Consider the following 17,661-nt stretch of genomic DNA (forward strand, 5'->3'; position numbering starts at 1 on the left):
GGGTGGCCCATTCTCACAAGAATAACAATAAACGAGCCTTTGACACATCACCACCGCTGAGTTCCAGAAAATTATTGAGTCATTTTTCTCACAGGTGCCGACCTGAATGGAGAGAGAGACTTTGCTCACATGGGAATTCCCCATCCCAATGAAACCATAGGTTCAGCCCCTATCTCTATATTGGAATAGAGGAATAATCAAGAAGGAACTGGACTGAAACTTTGGGCAAATGGACTGATAGTAATAAAAGACAAAAACATGGCAGAACTGTTCAATTTTTTTTTTTTTTGGTGAGGCAATTAGGGTTAAGTGACTTGCCCGGGGTCACACAGCTAGTAAGTGTGTAGAGTGTCTGAGGCCAGATTTGAACTCAGGTCCTCCTGAATCCAGGGCCAGTGCTTTATACACTGTGCCAATCGAGCAGCCCTTCCATTTGATCTTCCAAATATCTCTGACTGTGGTTCAACAACCACATTTAGCTACTTTCAGGATACTGGGATGTAGCTCATATGAAATCTCCTGAAATCATCAAGAGCCACTACATTGTCTTTTACTTAGCATACTACTTTTTATCTAGGTTATCAACTCTCTCAGCCATTTTTGTACTGTCATGTCCAGTCTATAGAGGGGAAAAAAAAAGCAAAAGTCAAAAATTGAACAGTTCTAGGGGCAGCTAGGTGGCACAGTGGATAGAGCACCGGCCCTGGATTCAGGAGGACCTGAGTTCAAATCCAGCCTCAGACACTTGACACTAGCTGTGTGACCCTGGACAAGTCACTTAACCCTCATTGCCCCCCCCCCAAAAAAAAAATCAAATGGAGATGTGGAGAGGTACTGGATTGGAGAAGGGCTGTATAAATCCCCAGTTCTTTTCAGAATGCCTTGTCACTCATATATTCCTCTGTTGACCATAAAGTCCCTTGTCCTCCCAACAGGCTCTCAACTGAGGGACCTCACCTCATCCTTTACTGAGAAAATAGAAACCAAAGAAATTATTTATTATGAATTCCCTCTCATAACCCCTTGCCACCATTGCTCATTCCTCCCTTCTAGCCTTTGATGAAGAGCTTGTCTTCCTTGCTAAAGTTAAACCTTTCCTATATGCCCTTGATCATATTTCTTCCTTTGTTTGTCAGCAGATTATCCCCATGATCATGCCCTCCCTTTCTCTGTTTCTCTCTAGTCTTAAATTTCTCCCTAACTACTGGTTTCTTCTGTAACAACACAGCAGTATCTCTTCTATACAGTACTTAAAAAAATTTTTTTAAATTAAATGTTACCCATCTATTTCCCCCATAACAGTTAGCATTCTTTCTAGCTATATTGTACTGTAACTCTCCTTCCTTTTTTGACAAATTCTCAGAAAAAACTGTCTATACTCTTTGCTTTCCCTCCCTTTTCTCTTACTCATTTCTCAGCCCTTTATTTTTTTTTATCTTAATAGTATTTTATTTTTTCCAGTTACATGTAAATATAGTTTTTCTTTCTTTCTTTTTCTTTTTTTTGCAGGGCAATGAGGGTTAAGTGACTTGACCAGGGTCACACAACTAATAAGTGTCAAGTGTCTGAGGCCAGATTTGAACTCAGGTCCTTCTGAATCCAGGGCAGGCATTCTATCCTCTGTGCCACCTAGCTGCCCCCAAATATAGTTTTTAACATTCATTTTTGTTCTGATAAAAGTATTTTTTTTTCCAGTTACATGTAAAGATAGTTCTCAACATTTGTTTATACAAGCTTTCCAATTTCAGATTTTTTCTCCCTTCCTCCCCTCCCTCCCCCCTCCCCTAGACAGCAGGTAATCTGATATAGGTCATATATATATAATGACATTAACATATTTGTGCATTAGTCATGTTATAAGAGAAAAATCAGAGCAATGAGGAAAAACCTCAAAAGAGAAAAACAATAGCACCAAAAACAAAAGAAATAGTATGGTTCAATCAGCATCTATACTCCACAGTTCTTTTTTTTTCCCTGGATTTGGAGATCCTCTTCCATCATGAGTCCCCTGGAACTCTTCTGTACCATTGCATTGGTGAGAAAAATATAGTCCATCACAGTAAATCAACACTCAATGTTGATGATACTGTGTACAATGTTCTTCTGGTTCTGCTCATCTCACTCATCATCAGCCCATGCAAGACCCTCTAGGTTTCTCTGAACTCCTCCTGCTCATTGTTTCTTACAGCACAATAGTATTCCATTACATTCATGTACCACAACTTGTCCAGCCATTCCCCAATTGATGGGCATCCCCTCAACTTCCAATTCCTTGCCACCACATAAAGAGCAGTTATAAATATTTTTGTACATAACATTCATTTTTATAAGAATTTGAGTTCCAAATTTTTCTCCCTCCTTCCCTTTCCTCCTGCCCAAGACAGCAAGCAATCTGATATCGATTATATATGTGCAATCACATTAAACATATTTCCACATTAGTCATGTCATGAAAGACGAATCAGAACAAAAGGGAAAAACCTCAAAAAAGGAAAAAGAACCCAACAAGCAAAAAGTAAAAATGGTATGGTTCAATCTTCATTCAGATCCCACAGTTCTTTTTCTGGATGTGGAGAACATTTTCCATCATGAGTTCTTTGGAATTGTTTTGGATCTTTGTATTGCTTTCTCAGCCCTTTATAGCATGGCTTCTATCCTAATTTCTCAACTGATACTGTTCTCTCCACTTGCCAATGACTTCTTTTCATTTCCAAATTCAATGCCCTTTCCTCTCTCCAAAACTGTCTCTTCCTTGGGATTTTTGTGATACTGTTCTGGCTCTCCTCCTATTATTTTATATCTCCTTCCCTTTCTCTTTTGTCAGATAAATCATTCATATCAAACACCCTAACTGTGGATATATTCTAAGGCTCTTTACTGGACCTTCTCTTTTTTTCTCTACATTTTCCCACTTGGTCATTTTTTCTCTATATTCTCCCAGATGGTGATCTTATCAGCTCCCATCCTTGTAATTATTATTTGCATATATAGATGACTTGAAGATATACCCAGATTTAGTCTCTCTCCTGAGCTCCAGATCTGCATTCAATATTTTGAGCTACATGTCCATTTCAAACCTGACATGTCCAAAATGGAATTAACTGGGGCAACTAGATGGCCCAGTGGATAAAGCACCAGCCTTGGATTCAGGAGGACCTGAGTTCAAATTTGGCCTTAGACACTTGACACTTACTAGCTGTGTGACCCTGGGCAAGTCACTTAACCCTCATTGCCCTGCAAAAACAAAACAAAACAAAATGGAATTAACTATTTTTTTCAAGCCATCCTTCCAATTTCCTTATTTCTTTCAAGGGCAGGTTTAGAACCTTACTGTCTTCTTTGACATCTCACTCTTAATCACCCCATATTACTCATCAGTTGCCAAATCTTGTCTCTATCTCCACATCTCTCACATCCATTTGCTTCCCTCTACCCACACAATCATTACCCAAGTCCAGGCCCTCATCACCTTTCACCTGGACTACTGCAATGATCTCCCCAATAGGATGCCCTGTTTCAAGTCTCTCCCTATTCCAATACATCAGATCCACTCAGCTGCCAAAGTGAATTTTCTGGTAGCCCTGGTATGAACGTTCTTCTCAAAAGGCTATGGTGGGGCAGCTAGATGGTGCAGTGGTTAAAGCACCTGCCCTGGATTCAGGAGTATCTGGGTTCAAATCCAGCCTCAGACACTTGACACTTACTAGCTGTGTGACCCTGGGCAAGTCACTTAACCCCCATTGCCTAAAAAAAAAAAAAAAAGGCTATGGTGCCCAGGGCAACTACAGTGGATAAAGCACTGGCCCTGGTTTCAGGAGTACCTGAGTTCAAATCAGGCCTCAGACACTTGACACATACTGGCTGTGTGACCCTGGGCAAGTCACTTAACCCTTATTGCCCTACCAAAAAAAAAAAAGCTACAGTGCCCATAGATAGAACTGATAAAAAGAGCACTTGTGGGTCATACATATATAACCTATATCAGATTGGTTGCTGTTTTGTGGAGGGGGGAGTAAAGGGAGGGAGGGAGAAAAATTTGGAACTCTAAATCTTATGAAAATGAATGTTGAAAACTACTCTTACATGTAACTGGAAAAAATAAAATAAATGTTTGTTGCAGAAAAAAAGCTCCAGTAGCTCCCTATTAACTCTAGGATTAAATAAAACCACTATTTGACATTTTAAATGCCTAGCACTCAATACTTGATTGAAATTCTTCACAACCTGGCCTCAGTTAGTACATGTTACTTTCTTTCCTGTACCCTACTGTGTATCAAACCACCCTTCCTACTGTCCCTCAAACATGGCACTCCGCTGCCCATCTCCCTGTTCCCCATGCCAGGTATGTTCTACCCGCCCCCCCCCAACCTCCTCCTAGTAAAATTTCTTGTCTTCTGTCTACATGAGACTTTTCCTAATCTCCCAGCTACTAGTGCCTTCCTTCTACCCAAATCACCTGGTGTTTATTTGGTATAGAACGATACACGCCCAGTACAGAGCCCAGTATATCTAATGGTGGTTAATTAAAGGGCTTGCTGATTGATTGTTATCCAGAAGTTCCCTGCCCTCCTCCCCCATTCAATTCTTTGTCATTCAAAGAGTCTCGGTCAACTCATAGTGTCGGTCACCTAAAGTCCCCGGTCAGTCACAGAACTCCTGCTGCCGGGCCACAGGCTGGGTCTCGAACATCATCCCTGTGTCATATCAACACAGGCCCGACACAAACACAGAGAGACTGATGGATAAAGAGACAGCCGGAGGAACACACACGCACACACACAAAAACACACACACGCACACACACGCACACATACACACAGAATCTCCTCCCTCTATCCGTGCCCCGCCCCCTCTCGCCGCCGGGGTAGTGACGTCGCCGATCCCCGCCCCCGACTGACAGGAGGTGGAGCCTATGTGTGCTGAGGCCGCCCTCCAATGAGGTGGACTTCTCGGGCTCTGTACAAGGGAGTGGGCCGGCCCTGCTGTAGTCGCTTGTTTTGATTGGTTGGTCCCGGCTCCCCGGACTCGTGGGTTGTTCCTGTTCCGGTTCCGGTTCTGGTGACTGTTCGGCAGTCACCATGATCGGGGACATCTTGCTGTTCGGGTAAGGGGTCTGGGGTTTGTTTGGGGGCGGGCGGTAACCCTGAGACGGTTGGGGGCGGGGGAGGCGAGGGTGTTTGGGGGCCACACCCGGCCTGACCTCGCTTTGACCCCTTTCAGGACGCTGTTGATGAACGCGGGAGCAGTGCTCAACTTCAAGCTGTGAGTGACGCGGCGGCCCCCGAGTCTGGCCCCTTTCCCCGCCTCCCAACTCTGCCCCGCCCCCAAGACCCGCTGCCCCGCCCCTCTGCTTGCCTCCTGGGGAGAAAGCCCCGAGTTGGCACAGTCCCCTGACCTGGCGCAGAGACCCCGCGCACGTCCCACAGAACCCCTCCACTCTAGGTACCCTTCTCCCGCTTTGAAGCCCCTGTCTCCTCTGGTCTTCTCTTTCTCGGTCAGCCTGCCCCGTGCAGAGCCCCTCTCCTCTAGGTACTTGTCACTGACAAAGAACCTTTGGCTCCTTTAGAGCCCCCGAACCACAGACACCTTTCTACCTGCTTATACCCCCGCAGAGCCTCCTCATCTCTAGAAACTGCTCACACACCTAGAACCCCCTGCCATCTGTAGGGCCCCTTTATTCATAGACCCCCCCCCGTTACCCCATAGTAATCGCATATACATTATACATTATTCATATGTAGAGCCCCCTTACTTATAAACAGCCAGTCACCCACATAGAACCCTCTGCTTTGTTTGGAGCCTCCTAACCCATAGATAATCCTCTCCTGTAGTTTCTTGTTAGCCTTTTAAAATTACCCACCATTACTTATAAGCACTTAGAATTTGAGCATTTAGAGGCATCCTGGTAGAGTGGAGAGAGCACTGGCTTTGGAGTCAGAAGGTCTGAATTCAAATTTCACTTTTGATGCTTCCATATATGATCTTGGACAAGCCACTGTAAACCTCCCTCACCATCCATTTCCTCATATGCAAAATGAAGGCATTAGACAAGATAGCCTCCAAGTTCCTTTTCAGCTCTCTATCTATAATCTTGTATATAGAGCTCCCTCACCTATGGATGAACTTATCATTCACATAGAGCCCTCTCATCTATTAAGCACATAGGACTCCCCATCAGGTTTGGAGACCTCTCCCCAATTGCCTTCATGACATCCTTACCTCCCATGGCATCCAAAGAACCCACTTTACCTTTGCATTTTGTCCCTATATAGAACTGTGGTCATCCTTGGCATCTGTATTAGTCACAGAGGCCCTGTCAGATGTAGAGTTTTATCACTATATACAAGTTCCTTATTCTTTGGATTTACTTGCATGCATCAGTTTTAGCTCTCTTTATGTTGTACTGAAATGTCATACTGTTCCCTACTTTACAGGAAAAAGAAAGACACCCAGGGGTTTGGGGAGGAGTCAAAGGAACCAAGTACAGGTGAGTCCCAAGTAGCTCCAGCAGCCTATAATGTTGAATGATGTAAACAAATGTAGATACACTGGTCCCATTCTTCTCATTAACAGAATTGTAATGAATGTGTCTTGCTGTTTCAACAAACAACTTCCTCTTTCTGGGCCTCCCTTTCCTCATTGATAAAATGAGTGGGTTGTACCTTGATGACCTCTGTGGCCCCTTTCCAGTTCTGACGTTTTTCTGATTCTATGATACTTGCAAGTTTATTGACACCTATTTGCTCCAGATGAGTCATAGGATGTTAATGTTGGGTACGACCTTTGTTCTTTTCTGATCCAGCCTCCCAAGGAGTGTGGGAATTCCCTCCCGAGCATCTGACACATCTTCAATGACAGAGTTCATTTATCTCATGAAGCAGCTACCTGTTCTCTTTTAGACACTTCTACTTACTAACTGGTTAATCTGAAGTCATGATTGTACATCCTCAGGATGTACACATATGGGGTACTCAAATATTCATTTGTGTTAGGAAAGTAAACAAAATTCAAATTCAGCAAACATTTATTAAGCAGCTATCCATATTACAGGCACTGTGTTTGCACATGCAGGGGCATCATGGTATAGTGGGGAGAGCACCAGCTCTGGAGTCAGAAAATCTGAGTTCAGATTCCACTTTTGATGCTTCCCTATATGACCTTGGACAAGTCACCTAACCTCCCTCACCCTCCATTTCCTCATATGTAAAATGAAGAGATCATATACTAAAGATGTGAGGGTGTAAAACAACACAGACGCCATTCTTAGGGACTTAACCCTGCTCTGATAGTAGGGAATGAGAAATGTACATAGTTAAGTAGGATGTAAAGTAGAATGATGAAGGCAAAAGAGAGACTGCTTTCACTTGGGGAGGATGAGGGAAAGCTTCAGAGAGAAGGTGGTACTTAAGCTGAGACTCAAAGGGAAAAAAAGCATTTTGTTGGGAAGAAGTGTGGGGAAAGCAAGGAATGGTCACCACAAATGAATAAAAGTCAAAAGAAAGCAGGTTGCATTTGGAGAAAAGCTCGTAGTCCAGTTTGTTTGGAGCTTAGAGTGAATGAAAGCACAGGAGAATAAGGCTGCAAAGATAGGTTGGAGCTCTATTGTGGAAGACCCTAAACAAAGGGGTTTGTAATGGATGCCAGAGGGGGTAGGGAGCCATAGAAGGCTTTGGAACAGAGAAGGGTTGTGGTCAGTGTCTGTGTTGAGAGAGATTGCTTTGGCAACAGTGTGAAGACTAGATTAGACGGGACAGAGATTGGAGGCAGGAAGAGGAGTGAGAAGCTAGGATAATGGTCCAAGCAAGAGGTAAGGAGGGCCTAAGCAGAGTGGCATTGTAAGGGAAAAGAAGAGATAGATGCAAAAGGTATTCCCAAGATGGAATCATTATGTCTTGGCAGCTCCTTGTATCGGTGGCAAATGGAAGGGAAGAGTCCAGGCCGCACTTAAGCTCCCCAGCCGGGCTACCTGGCTGGATGGTAGTATAAGAATCAGGGGAGTTGGGAGGAGTTGTTGACTTGGGAGAAAGGTGATGAGTTGAGTTTCAGGCACGCTGCAGTTTAGCCCACTTGTCTTTTCAGGCAGATGTGTCCAGGATGGAGTTAGAAAGGTTGGCTTGAAGCCGAGGTGAGAGAGCTTGAAGGCATCTGCAGAGATGATACTTGATGCCCCAGGCTTGTCTTAGATCAGTGTGGGAGAATGAGTAGGAATGGAGCCTGGGGAAGCGTCTACAGTCTGTGGTCTAGAGTAAGATGATGAGCCAGAAATCAAGCCAGTACACTGGCCAAGGAGTAAAGGGTGGGAAGGCTGAGAAAGTCCAGGTTGTAAAGGGCTTCAGTGCTAAACAGGTTTTATGTTTGATCTGGAGGTCATAGGGAGCCCCTGGAGCTCACACCTAATTCACAATCCAGCTCTGCTCTTTCCTTCCACGGCTTCCCCCTCAGCTCAGCCACAGTGTCCTGGGTTTTCTTCAAGACTCAACTCAGGACCGTCTCCTGCCTTCTCCTGTATCTCTTTCCTTCTACTCTCTATATATCTTGTATGCAGCTGGGTTGTTACATTCCCTCCCCCCTGCCCTCTCCCCTGGTAAAATGTATACTCCTTGAGGGCTGGGACTCTTTGTATTCCTAGCTCTGAGCCCAGAGAAGATGCTTATTGACTGATTGACCCTGAGAAAGTTGTTTCTCTTTCTTGTGCCTCAGTTCTTTCATCTGTAAAATGAGAGGGTTGACCTTGATGGAAGGTTCCTTCTAGATCCAAGGATATGAATTCAGCTCTAGCACTTGTTTCACTGGCTCATAGTCTCTCTCAGAGTAGGGGGTGACAGCCCCAGGGTGATCTTGAGGCTGGAATTATGTGTGGCATGGATGTTGGGTTATGCCCATCTTAGCCTTTTCTTTTTCACTACAGGGACCCTTCCCTGGCAGCATTTAGATGAGAGTTCCTTCTGACTTAGTATTTCCCATGGGGCAGTACAGGTGGCAGCAGGCATGGAAAGAGAATGAGAGGCCTTAACAAGGATACCAAACATGAGTATGATTAGGAAGAGGCAATATCACCGAACCTCATGTTGCATGTAGGGAGATTCAGTTGGGTTGGTTGTTGACAACACTTCTTTGTGTCCTGATTGTGCTTCCTCTAAATGCTGTTGCTGGGCTTCATTTGTCAGCAACCAGAATAATTATGGGCATATATAATCAGAAACAGTGGGAACATTGAATTGAGGCCAAGACAGTTAACTGGGCTGGTTCACTGACTGGGAGTGATGTCTGTGCCTTGAACAAAAAATACCCAAGCACTTGGCCTGCCTTTCCAAGCATATTGTTTTATTTTCAGTGCTTTTGTTTGGTATTCTTGTTTTCTTTTCTTTCTTCTTCTTCTTGGCAGTGAGGGTTAAGTGGCTTGTCCAAGGTCACACAGCTAGTAGGTGTCAAGTGTCTGAGGCTGGATTTGAACTCAGGACCTCCTGAATCCAGGGCCAGTGCTTTATCCACTGCTTCACCTAGCTGCCCCTTGTTTGGTATCCTTGTTAAGGCCTCTCATTCTCTCTCAAGCCCTGGACTCAAAGACTTTTCTTCAGGGATCTGCTAGTGGAGATAAGCTCTATCTTAACCAAGATAGAATTGTAGCCTGATCCAGTCTTGGAGCTGGAAGGGAAGATGGAGTCCATCTAGTCCCAACAGTTCGTCTTATAGGTGAGGAGATTGGCCCCACATGGGTAAGTCTCTTGCTGAGGGTCTCAGAGTAGTGGGTTCTGCCTAGAACCCAGATTTCCTGACTCAGGTCTAGTGTTCTTTCCATTGAGAGCCCTCGTGTTGTGACCATGCCGTCTTTGGAGGGAAGAACTTGGCTTACTTACCTTCCAGGCCTTCCCTCTCGAGTCAGACCACAGGGACTAAGCTGAAAGCTACAAATGGGATTCCTTTGATACCCAAGTGAGTGATTTGGGTGTAGTGGGAATAAGGATGAATTTGGTTCAGATCCTGCAGTTATTGTCTATGAATCCCATGGGATTCATGGTGAGTCACACAGTCTCTCTAAGTGTTACTTTCCTGAAAGAGTTACTTTCCCCAAATGAAAACATTGACAGTAATACATAGAGGACTTACATCACCAGGCTGGCATGAAGCTCAAATGAGATAAGGTAGATACAATATTTTTCCAACCTTTAAGTGATATATAAATGTTAGTTATTAAAGAAAGCATGCAGAAGTCTGAATTTTCAATGTAAATTATCACCAGGCAAATGTTCGAAGGGAGCTTCACAGGCTTCAAGCTGGAAAGGACTCTAAGGGCTGTGTAGTCCTTTACCCACCCCAACCCCGCTACTGTTTTACAGGGATGAATGTCAAAGGTGGGACTTGGTCTAAGGTCCTCTGGATCCTCAAGACCAAGGGCTCTTTCCACTGCACTGTGGTACCCTATGCTAAATGCAAATGTCATTTACATGGTCTGTCTTGACTTTTCAGGTGACAACATTAGGGAATTCTTACTGAGTCTCAGATACTTTCGAATCTTCATTGCCTTGTGGAATGTTTTCATGATGTTTTGTATGATTGTGTAAGTATAGTTATTTGCCTTTTAATTTTACATAAATATCTTTTTGCTAGAATAACTTGGGCCCTTTTCTTATCGTATATGAAAATTAGCTGTGTTCTTGAGCTTTTTTTTTAGTGAGGCAATTGGGGTTAAGTGACCTGCCCAGGGTCACACAGCTAGTAAGTGTTAAATGTCTGAGGCCAGATTTGAACTCAGGTACTCCTGACTCCAGGGCCAGCGCTCTATCCACTGCGCCACCTAGCTGCCCCATTCTTGAACTTTTAAAAGTGGGATTCTAAGCCTGTTGGAGGGGTAGTCAGGTGTAATAGAAAAATTCCTGGATTTGGCTTCAGGAGAAACTTGGTTTTGAATACCAAGTTTCTAACTTTCTAGCTTTGTGACCCCGGGCAAGTCACTTAATCTCATCTGTAAAATGGGGAATTTACCTCTAAACTTAAAAGGGCTTAATAATAATAGCACTGATATCAAGTAGTTGCTATTAGGCCTTAGTAAGAGAATTTGCATAAAGTACTTTGCAGCCCTTCCCTGGGGATGGGGAGCCACCTCAGCTTAAATTATCTATAGGAGAATATGGGGGACAGCTAGGTGGCACAGTGGATAAAGCACCGGCCTTGGATTCAGGAGGACCTGAGTTCAAATCCAGCCTCAGATTGACACTTACTAGCTGTGTGACCCTGGGCAAGTCACTTAACCCTCATTGCCCTACAAAATAAATAAAAATTATCTATAGGAGAATATGGGAGATGATAACCTGAGACCAGGAGATGGAACCATACCTAGGGAGCCAGCAATGTTGAACTGGGTCCACTGGGTTAGCCTTTAACTATTTGGAGAGTTGAATAAGCAGAACAGCTTAAGAAAGATACATCCCCTTTATTGTGATGGTAAGGAAACGCCATGTAAGTTCATATAAAGAATAAGGGTCAAAACTAAGAAAGATTCAAGCCCTGAACTTCTGACTTCACTGCCTCCTGTCAGTGTATTTCTCTTCCATCACTGTATCTGAAGGCATGGTATATTACACATGCTTCATAAAGATTGATTGAACTGAAAAAAATCCTACAGCACACACCTTCCTTTCCCAGGCAAGGCTTGTATGTAGGTCAGTTTGTGTATTGAACCAGCTTGGTATAGTGTTTTGATGCTATGTTTGGAGTCAGGAAACCCAGGGTTGAGTCCTAGCTTTATTAGCTCGCTTCGTGATCTTGAGCAAATCATATTCCTCCTTTTCAAAAAGAAAAAAAGTTTCATCTGTAAGAAATGAACAATACTCTTTGCACTACCTACCTCACAGAAGCATTTTGGAGATCAGATGACATCATATATGTGATAGCACTTTATACTCTGTGAATTACTGTGGTACATTCCATCTCCAAAAGTCTTAAAGGTTATTTGTGAGGTTTGAGAGCCTGGATTTTGAGCAATCCTCCTGGCTTCTTACTTCAGTGACCACTGACTTGGATCTAAAGAGGGGAACAAGTAAAGAATAGAGCTCCCTAACGTAGTCTGAGGCAGAATCGGGTGGTTAAACTGAGGTTCTCTATGCACTGTAAAGCTGATCTTTCACAAAAAGCTACAAGACTCCTAAGTGGACGAGTAATGGGAAACGGCTTTAATATTCTTTTGTAGGAAGACAGGAACATTAATCAAATTGATAGAATTGTGAATTGGTCAAATATCATAGAAAAGTGACCAAACTGCTCATACCCTTTGATTCAGAGTCTGAGAATGGGGTGAGTACATCTGGAGTTAATGGTGATTTAAAAAAAAATCATCCGTAAAACTCATTGCTAATAAATAAATTCTTCTAGAGGCCAGGTGAAATCTGGTGGCATCTAAGGAAAAAAAAAGAGATTTGGGGATATTGTCCTGGCTTTCCAGGGACATTTTCTTTATAGATTTGTGTTGAAGTTATCATTAAAAACATTTTATAACCCGTAAACATGACTTTTTATATTTTTTTGCCTCTCTTGGTGTGCAGTTTAGTTCATTGAACTAAATGGTTTCCAGTTCTCAGCTGTGTACTAGAGCTTTGGCTGTCATTTTTTTTTTAATTATAAAAATATTTTACTATTTTCCAGTTACATATAGTTTTCTCTAGATAGAGTATCTCTACATAGAGATAGTTTTCAACAATTTGTTTTTTTTTTTTAATTAATAAAGTATTTTTTTTTCGTTACATGTAAAGATAGTTCTCAACTTTTGTTTATACAAGCTTTACAATTTCAGATTTTTCTCCCTCCCTCCCCTCCCTCCCCCCCTCCCCTAGACAGCAGGTAATCTGATATAGGTTATATATATATACACATAATAACATTAAACATATTTCTGCATTAGTCTTGTTATAAGAGAAAAAATCAGAGCAATGATGAAAAGCCTCAAAATAGAAAAAAACAACAGCATCAAAAACAAAAGAAATAGTATGGTTCAATGAGCATCTATACTCCACAGTTCTTTTTTTTTTTTTTTCTTGGATTTGGAGATCCTCTTCCATCACGAGTTCCCTGGAACTCTTCTGTGCCATTGCATTGGTGAGAAGAATATAGTCCATCACAGTAGGTCAACACTCAATGTTGATGATACTGTGTACAATGTTTTTCTGGTTCTGCTCATCTCACTCATCATCAGCTCATGCAAGACCCTCCAGGTTTCTCTGAACTCCTCCTGCTCATCATTTCTTACAGCACAATAGTATTCCATTGTATTCATATACCACAACTTGTCCAGCCATTCCCCAATTGATGGGCACCCCCTCAACTTCCAATTCCTTGCCACCATGTAAAGAGCAGCTATAAATATTTTTGTACATGTGGGTCCCTTTCCCCTTTCCATGATTTCTTTGGGAAAAAGTGGTATTGCTGGGTCAAAGGGTATGCACAGCTTTATCACCCTTTGGGCATAATTCCAAATTGCTCTCCAGAATGGTTGGATCAGTTCACAGCTCCACCAACAATGGATTAGTGTTCCAATTTTCCCACAGCTTCTCCAACATTTATTATTTTCCTTTTTTGTCATTTTAGCCAATCTGGACAATTTGTTTTTATAAGATTTCTAGTTTCGAATTTTTCTCCCTCCCTCCCCCCCTCCCCAAGACAGCAAGTAATCTGATATAGGGGAAAAACCTCAAAAAAGAAAAACAACAGCACCAAAACCAAAAAAAATAGTATGGTTCAGTTTGCATCTATATTCCACAGTTCTTTTTTTTTTTTTTCTGGATTTGGAGAGCCTTTTCCATCAATAGTCCTTTGGAACTATCTTGTATTGCCGAGAAGAATCAAGTCTATCACAGTTGATCGACACATAATGTTGATGATACTGTGTACAGTGTTCTCCTGGTTCTGCTCATCTCACTCATCATGAGCTCATTGGCTGTCATTTTTGATTTGGGTCTGCCAACAGGAACAAACATTTGTTAGATACTGACTCTGTCCTAGACACTAGACAGAGCAGATCTAAGGATACGTAAGGCTTGGTCTTTGTCATTCATGATCAGCTTCCTTACAATTTCTAAACTTAGGAGATTCTGGTTTTTTTAAATTCCTGAATAACCTTGATCTGAGGGCAAGATGAAGTTAGAACTAGGATGGCAAGTCTATCACAGTTGATCATCACACAATGTTTCTGTTACTGTGTACAGTATTCTCCTGGTTCTGCTTACTTCACTCAGCATCAGTCCACTTAAATCTTTCCAGGATTTTCTGAAATCTGCCTGCTCATCATTTCTTACAGCACAATAGTATTCCATTACATTTAGAGACCACAACTTGTTCAGTCATTCCCCAACTGATTAGCATTCCCCCAATTTCCAATTCTTTGCTAGCACAAAGAGAGCTGCTATAAATATTTTTGTACGTGTGGGTCCTTTTCCCTTTTCTATGATCTCTTTGGGATACAGACCTAGTAGTGGTATTACTGGGTCAAAGGGTATGCACAGTAGGAGGACCTGATTTCAAATCTGGTTTCAGACACATTAGCTGTGTGACCCTGGATTGCCTCTAAAAGAAAAGTGGGGGTACTGCTAACCACACACGGTTGTCATGAGAAAAATGCTTTGTCCACATAAAATGTACAATATAATGTCAACTGTCAGGCAGTTGTGGGAATAAAAGGGTCATTGGGGAATAGGGAATGGGGTAAGCAAGGTGTGCAGGTGAGAAAGCATAGGGTGTGTTCAGGAGGGCATGAATCATCCTGTTTGGCTGGAGCCTAGAATACGTTAGGGTGAGGAATATGGAATAAGATTAGACAGGCCATACTGGGGAGAGACCTGACCACTAGATTCACTCTGTTGGCCTTTATTCTCTCTCTCTCTTTTTTTTTTTTTGATGAGGCAATTGGGGTTAAGTGACTTGCCCAGGGTCACAGCTAGTAAGTGTCAAGTGTCTGAGGCTGGATTTGAACTCAGGTCCTCCTGACTCCAGGGCCAGTGCTCTATCCACTGTGCCACCTAGCTGCCCCCTGGGCCTTTATTCTCTAACCATGTAGAGACAGTAGGCTTTGGACCAGTAGAGCAACTACCAGACCTGAGCGTTGGCTTTGTTCCCGACACTTTGGCCTTGTCTCATATTGCTGCATTAAGATCCTTAGCATTTGTTGGGTTTCTGCCGACATGGAAAAATATGTCTTGAATCAGTAGCTCCTTCTCTCTTCAGTGTGGCTGGAACATGGCTAAGTTTTTGTTTTGTTTTGTTTTTTGGGTTTTTTTGCAGGGCAATGAAGGTTAAGTGACTTGCCCAGGGTCACATAGCTAGTTAAGTGTCAAATGTCTGAGGCTGAATTTGAACTCAGGTCCTCCTCAATCCAAGACCAGTGCTTTATCCACTGTGCCACCTAGCTGCCCCATGGCTAAGTTTTCCAATGTGTTTTCCTATAGCAAAAAAAATAAATAAAATAAACAAGTTGGTTCTATTTTAGACAGTTATGTCAATAAGCCTAAAGGCTATGAGAGGGCATGTAGAAGAAATAAGCAGTCATTTCTCTTCTAGGCTTGTGCATCTTTTTCTGGGCATGGGAAGGGCAGAGGATTAAAGGATTTTTGGCCCATGTGGCTGCTCCACTTGACCCCTCTTGGACCTCAGAACTACTGTGCTCTTCCTGTAGGGCTGTTGTCTCCTGCTATCTATCTATACTTTGGGTCAACTTCCTCAGGTCAGGGTGTGGGGAGAGGAGGGCCAGGAGTAGTCAACAGTTTTCTTAACAAAAATACTCCAGAGAAAGAACTGATGGTATCTAAATACAGATTGAAGTTTAATTTTTTTTAGCTCCTTTATCTAAAGTTTTTTTGTTTTCTTTCATAACCTAAAGTGGAAATGTTTGGCATGACTATACATGTATAACATTGAATTGCTTGAGTTTTTAAGGAGGGTTGGGGAGGGAGGGAAGAAGAGAATTTGGAACACAAAATTTTAAAAATCAATGGTAAAATTTGTTTTTACATGTAATTTGGGGGGGGGAATTCTAAATAAATGGGGAAAAATAATTTAAAAAATTTTTTTAAATACTCACCAAGGATTTTTTTCTTTCTCTCACTGATATTTCTGGCCTTCATTTCCTACAGGTTATTTGGCTCTTGAAAGTCATGGCTTGAGAACCAGGAGCCAACCTTATAGGATGTTATTTCTCTGTTCCTGACAACTTTGAGAATGTGTTTGACCAGAAACTGTTGACCTTCCTGCAGAGTAAAAGTTTGTGGGACCAGGGGTGGGGTGGGGAAAAGATGTATGCAAAGCTCACATAGGTCCTCCAGCCACAGTTTTTTAATTTTCAAAGGACACTTTAATGCAGCCTCTGAAATTCAGCTCAATTCACTTGGTATTTGGTATTTTGAAAGGTATCAAAGGTGCCATGGTAAATGTTCATTCCCTCCAGATAAAGAAATATGTCTAGATCTGGCATGGAAACAAACTAATCTCTAGACGGTTGCTCCAGAAGATCTGAGTTTAAAGTTTATTTTTTTGTGGACCCTATTTTTGATTTGAAAACAAAGCAAAGCTGGTATTTTTGTACTTCTCCTAGTACCTGTGCACGCCTTGGTGGCTGGTCAGCTTTTAAACTCCAGTGTGGTCTTTTTCTCTCTAGAGTTTCTAAGCGATGAGGTAGATCCTTTGCTGGACCAGAACAGTATGATTGCACTGTGCTCATCTATCAGAGCCCTTGGACCGGCATCCCTGATTCAGGATAGATGTTCAGGCCCACTGGTTAGTGTGCTAATTTCCTACATTGCTTTAAGGAACAGGTGCTCCTTCATAGGAGAGGCTAATTTTAACACCTCAACGGAAGGAGAAAGGGAACTTTTATGAGTTCAGTGAAACACTTAAAGATTTAAAGCTCAACTCTTAGTGTTTGGTACCAACAACTTTTAGGGAACACATTATGAAAGCTCTCTCTTCACTTCAAAGCCCTTTTACTCAAGGCATTTTAGTAAGGAAGAGCCAGGGTATTGTTTAGTTGTGATTTTAAGGCTACATTGTAAGTGTTTGACCCCCTGGGACTGCCTTTTTAGCTCGTAATTTATAGGGCAAAGAAATCGGCACTACTAATGTAACCCAATGATTTCTGTACTTCTCAGTTTAAAAAGCAATGAAATAAGAAATGAGATTGCCAAAAGGAAACTCTGGGGGTCAGATCACTTCATTCAAGAGGCTTTTGTTATTATTTGGTTTTTTAAAATTCTTTGTAAAGAATCCCAGGCAGGAAAAGTAAATATGGAGATTTACAGAAACAATTTATTGAAAATAAAACTCATCTGTAAAAGGGGTCTATGGTTTATACTTTCTTTACTTAGAGTGATTTGTTTTGGAATGCTGTCAAAATTCAGTTCAAGCCACTGAATATTTTTTAAATTGTTATTTCTTTCTTTTGGTTTTACATTATCTACATTTCCCATTGTATCACTATCCTAACCCCTTCCCAAATAGCCATCCCTTAAAGAATAAGAAAGAAGGGGCAGCTAGGTGGCTCAGTGGATGGAGCACTGGTCCTGGAGTCAGGAGTATCTGAGTTCAAATCCTGCCTCAGACACTTAACACTTACTAGCTGTGTGACCCTGGGCAAGTCACTTAACCCCAATTGCCTCACTTAAAAAAAAAAGAATAAGAAAGAAA

General features: G+C 42.3%; 1 protein-coding gene across 1 annotated transcript; it reads left to right on the forward strand.

Moving 5' to 3' along the window:
- The first annotated feature begins 4,999 nt into the window (after positions 1–4,999).
- On the forward strand, positions 5,000–17,314 carry SMIM7 (small integral membrane protein 7). The gene is made up of 5 exons (XM_043977670.1): positions 5,000–5,104; positions 5,221–5,262; positions 6,435–6,487; positions 10,468–10,558; positions 16,116–17,314. Exons 1-5 carry the CDS (start codon positions 5,079–5,081, stop codon positions 16,129–16,131), a joined length of 228 nt encoding a protein of 75 aa, XP_043833605.1. The 5' UTR covers positions 5,000–5,078; the 3' UTR covers positions 16,132–17,314.
- Positions 17,315–17,661: the final 347 nt, after the last annotated feature.

This window comes from Dromiciops gliroides, chromosome 1, assembly GCF_019393635.1.
Source record: "Dromiciops gliroides isolate mDroGli1 chromosome 1, mDroGli1.pri, whole genome shotgun sequence".
Lineage (NCBI taxonomy): Eukaryota > Metazoa > Chordata > Mammalia > Microbiotheria > Microbiotheriidae > Dromiciops > Dromiciops gliroides.

Bases quoted from the DNA above. Each gene is read 5' to 3' on its own strand.
- SMIM7 (XM_043977670.1), top strand. From the start codon at position 5,079: ATGATCGGGGACATCTTGCTGTTCGG. The intron at 5,105-5,220 runs GTAAGGGGTCTG...GACCCCTTTCAG, and splicing joins GGGGACATCTTGCTGTTCGG to GACGCTGTTGATGAACGCGG. The intron at 5,263-6,434 runs GTGAGTGACGCG...CCTACTTTACAG, and splicing joins GCAGTGCTCAACTTCAAGCT to GAAAAAGAAAGACACCCAGG.